The following is a 2646-nucleotide window of genomic DNA, read 5'->3' as shown; positions in this document are numbered from 1 at the left end:
CGCACCCCCACCCCCAATGTCCTCACTCCCTCAGCCCAGCAAGAAATCATGTATTTTTTAAAGAGACAGCCAACATCTTAAAAGCTCACAAAACTTTTACCTTTAATTCATGATAATTTATTGCTCTATCTTTGTCTGTATCAAACAACTCAAAGGCATCTTTAATTTCTTGCTTCTGTTCCTCAGTCAGTTCTCTTCTCTTCTTCTTTTTAGTTTTGTCTACTGAAAGCTCATTCCTGCATAAAAGGAAACAAGTTGAAATAGACAATTCCTCTGTGCAAGCCCAATGACACCTCCACCTCACCCACACACACTCAAAAATAAAATCAGCATAGGCATTTTGTTTAATAATTAGCAACAAAAAGGAGGGTAAATAAATGACCAGTTAAAAAGAATACTTGAGGTTACAAGATAGACAAGCAGTTGAAATTATACAACTTCTGAAAACTCATTATATCTAAACTGTAGCTAAGAAGGAAATTTTGAGACAGACGGGCTGCTGGAGGCTTAACTAGGCCAGACAACTGGCTTGTCTGGCTACTCAAGTGGGCATTAGGTGCCACAAATCGGCTTTGTTGCCAGCAACAGTTCTGAGATAAATGGCATTTACTAATTTTTTTTTTTAATCTTTTAAGTCATGCACACGTACAGTTGTAGAGACATTTTGCTCTGGTTTTGGCAAATATACTAGAGACAAGCCCCCCCAAATCAGCAAATCTTGCTCAAAGACAGCTCTCTTTTCCTTGGCTAGTCTAGACACGAGATTAAGTTTTCTGGTGACAGAAAATACATGATTCATATGTTGGGGAACAAGAGTTGAAAAAAAATGAAAAGGATAGCACTGATAAAAGACACTTTCGACCAACCTAGTGAAGTGTAAATTTTGCCGTAAGCGCTTTACTCTCATCAGAGAGACTGCCTGCTACATCCAGAGTAACTGCTTGGACAACGTCCATTTCAGAGCAAGAATTATGTATTAAAAAAAAAAAATTAGTACATTCGAGACAACAGCTGGTATCAACCAAGTGTTGCAGTATTCAAAGCAGGCATGCATGAAGCTCAGCAGCACACTGTCCCTGTGATGAGCATGGCTAATTGCAGCAGTAAGCCTCCTTCATTCTGTGAGCATGAGGCCATACCAGGTACACTGGGGTGTCTGCAGCTGGAAGAAGTACAAGAGAGATGCAGAGAATATGGACAAGGTCTACGGCAGACTACCACGGTGGGTGGCTGCAGCACAAGGTGCAGGATAAGCTAAGGGAGCTGGGCTTGTTTAGACAAGGATGAGCCAGGCAGAGGGACTGGGTAGGGAAGGGCTAAGGAGAGGGGATCTGAGTGCTGTCGTTCAGTATCTAGAGGGTTATTACACAGAAGACAGGGACAGGTTCCCCTCAGAGGAGTACAGCGAAAGGACATGAGACAGTAACTACAAAATGCAAGAGAAGAAACTGGACCTGAACCTAAGGGGAAATACTTTCCCAGTGTGCGTGTTTACGTGTTGGAACAGTTGCACTGAGAGACTCGGGAGTCTCCCTCGTCAGAAACAGTTGGAACCCAAGTGGAAAAGGTGCTAAGCAACCTCATTCGGTTTTGAGTAGGACCTGCTCCAAGCAGTAAACTGGACTAGATGACTTCTAGAAGCCCTTTCTAACCTAAATTACTGCAAAATTTAAGTTATGCTCTCAGGAAAAGGCTTTTAACACTCATTTGCTTAGTTGTACCAGAGGCTAAGCACATGCTGAGTCACCTACTGTAATAATGCATAAAGATTACTGATGAGTGAAAACTACTTTTCAGGGATATTTATTTTCCAAATCTCCTATAATTACCTGCTTTTTCTCTCTTTTGTGAAGGATTTGCTAATTTCAATCAAAATCGAATAAACACCCAGCTTGGATTTAGCTTTCACCAACCACTGAAACTACACCAGTAAAAATTCCAAATATAGACAAGTGCAAGCTGCACGAGCTGGACCTGCCTTAGATCACACTGCCCTCAAAGTATGGGAAGTCCTTAGTGGACCAATTGGGACAGCATGATTTCACACAGGCTTTGGACTACTATAGCTTTTGGAAGGACTGAAATAACTCTGAGCTGGCTACATAATTTAGACTAGGAGAGTATCTCAGACACAGAGAGCCCACGTTTTGTGAGCTGCGATGATGATATCCATTTAGATGTCTGAAAGCTGATTAACGCTGAACTCTTCTAGAAGAAGGATCTCGCTACTCGAGTGTTTATTCAGTGATTAGTACGAAACATTTTGTTTAAAAGAGCAGTACTAAAATGCAAGCAGTTCAGTGCCACTTCTTCTACAACCACTTTTACTATGTGAAGCTCTCAAGACTTGAAAATTGAGAAACACATATGCCATATAAGTATATTAATTACACTTGAAGACAAGGACTTGCCAGGTATTGAAATTATAAACTAGGCCCCTTTTTACAACACTGAATTTGACTTTAAAAACCCCAACGGCCTAAATTAACGCCCATTAAAAGGCTTTTTGAAGGTGTATTACTTCCGACAACCCAGAAGCGAACCTCTCCTCGCCAAACGCGACAGGCCCTACAGCACAGCCTGGCTGCACAGCCGGCTGTCTGCCTGATCCGCCCCGCCCGCCCATCCCAAGGGATCAGACCTAGG

General features: G+C 42.1%; 1 protein-coding gene across 1 annotated transcript in view; it reads right to left on the bottom strand.

Moving 5' to 3' along the window:
* The window catches only part of LOC104515020 (centrin-3-like), a gene marked incomplete at both ends in the record, with an annotated part of 2023 nt that extends 1750 nt beyond the window's left edge, over window positions 1-273 (bottom strand). The window contains one exon of the mRNA XM_010158848.1: window positions 101-273. Coding sequence (XP_010157150.1) covers window positions 101-273 — 173 coding nt within the window. The remainder of the gene's footprint in view (window positions 1-100) is intronic.
* Between the last annotated feature and the right edge of the window lie 2373 nt (window positions 274-2646).

This window comes from Eurypyga helias, unplaced genomic scaffold, assembly GCF_000690775.1.
Source record: "Eurypyga helias isolate BGI_N326 unplaced genomic scaffold, ASM69077v1 scaffold16109, whole genome shotgun sequence".
Classification (NCBI taxonomy): Eukaryota; Metazoa; Chordata; class Aves; order Eurypygiformes; family Eurypygidae; genus Eurypyga; species Eurypyga helias.
Note: the sequence above shows the minus strand (reverse complement) of the source record. Positions and strands in the feature narration are given on the sequence as shown.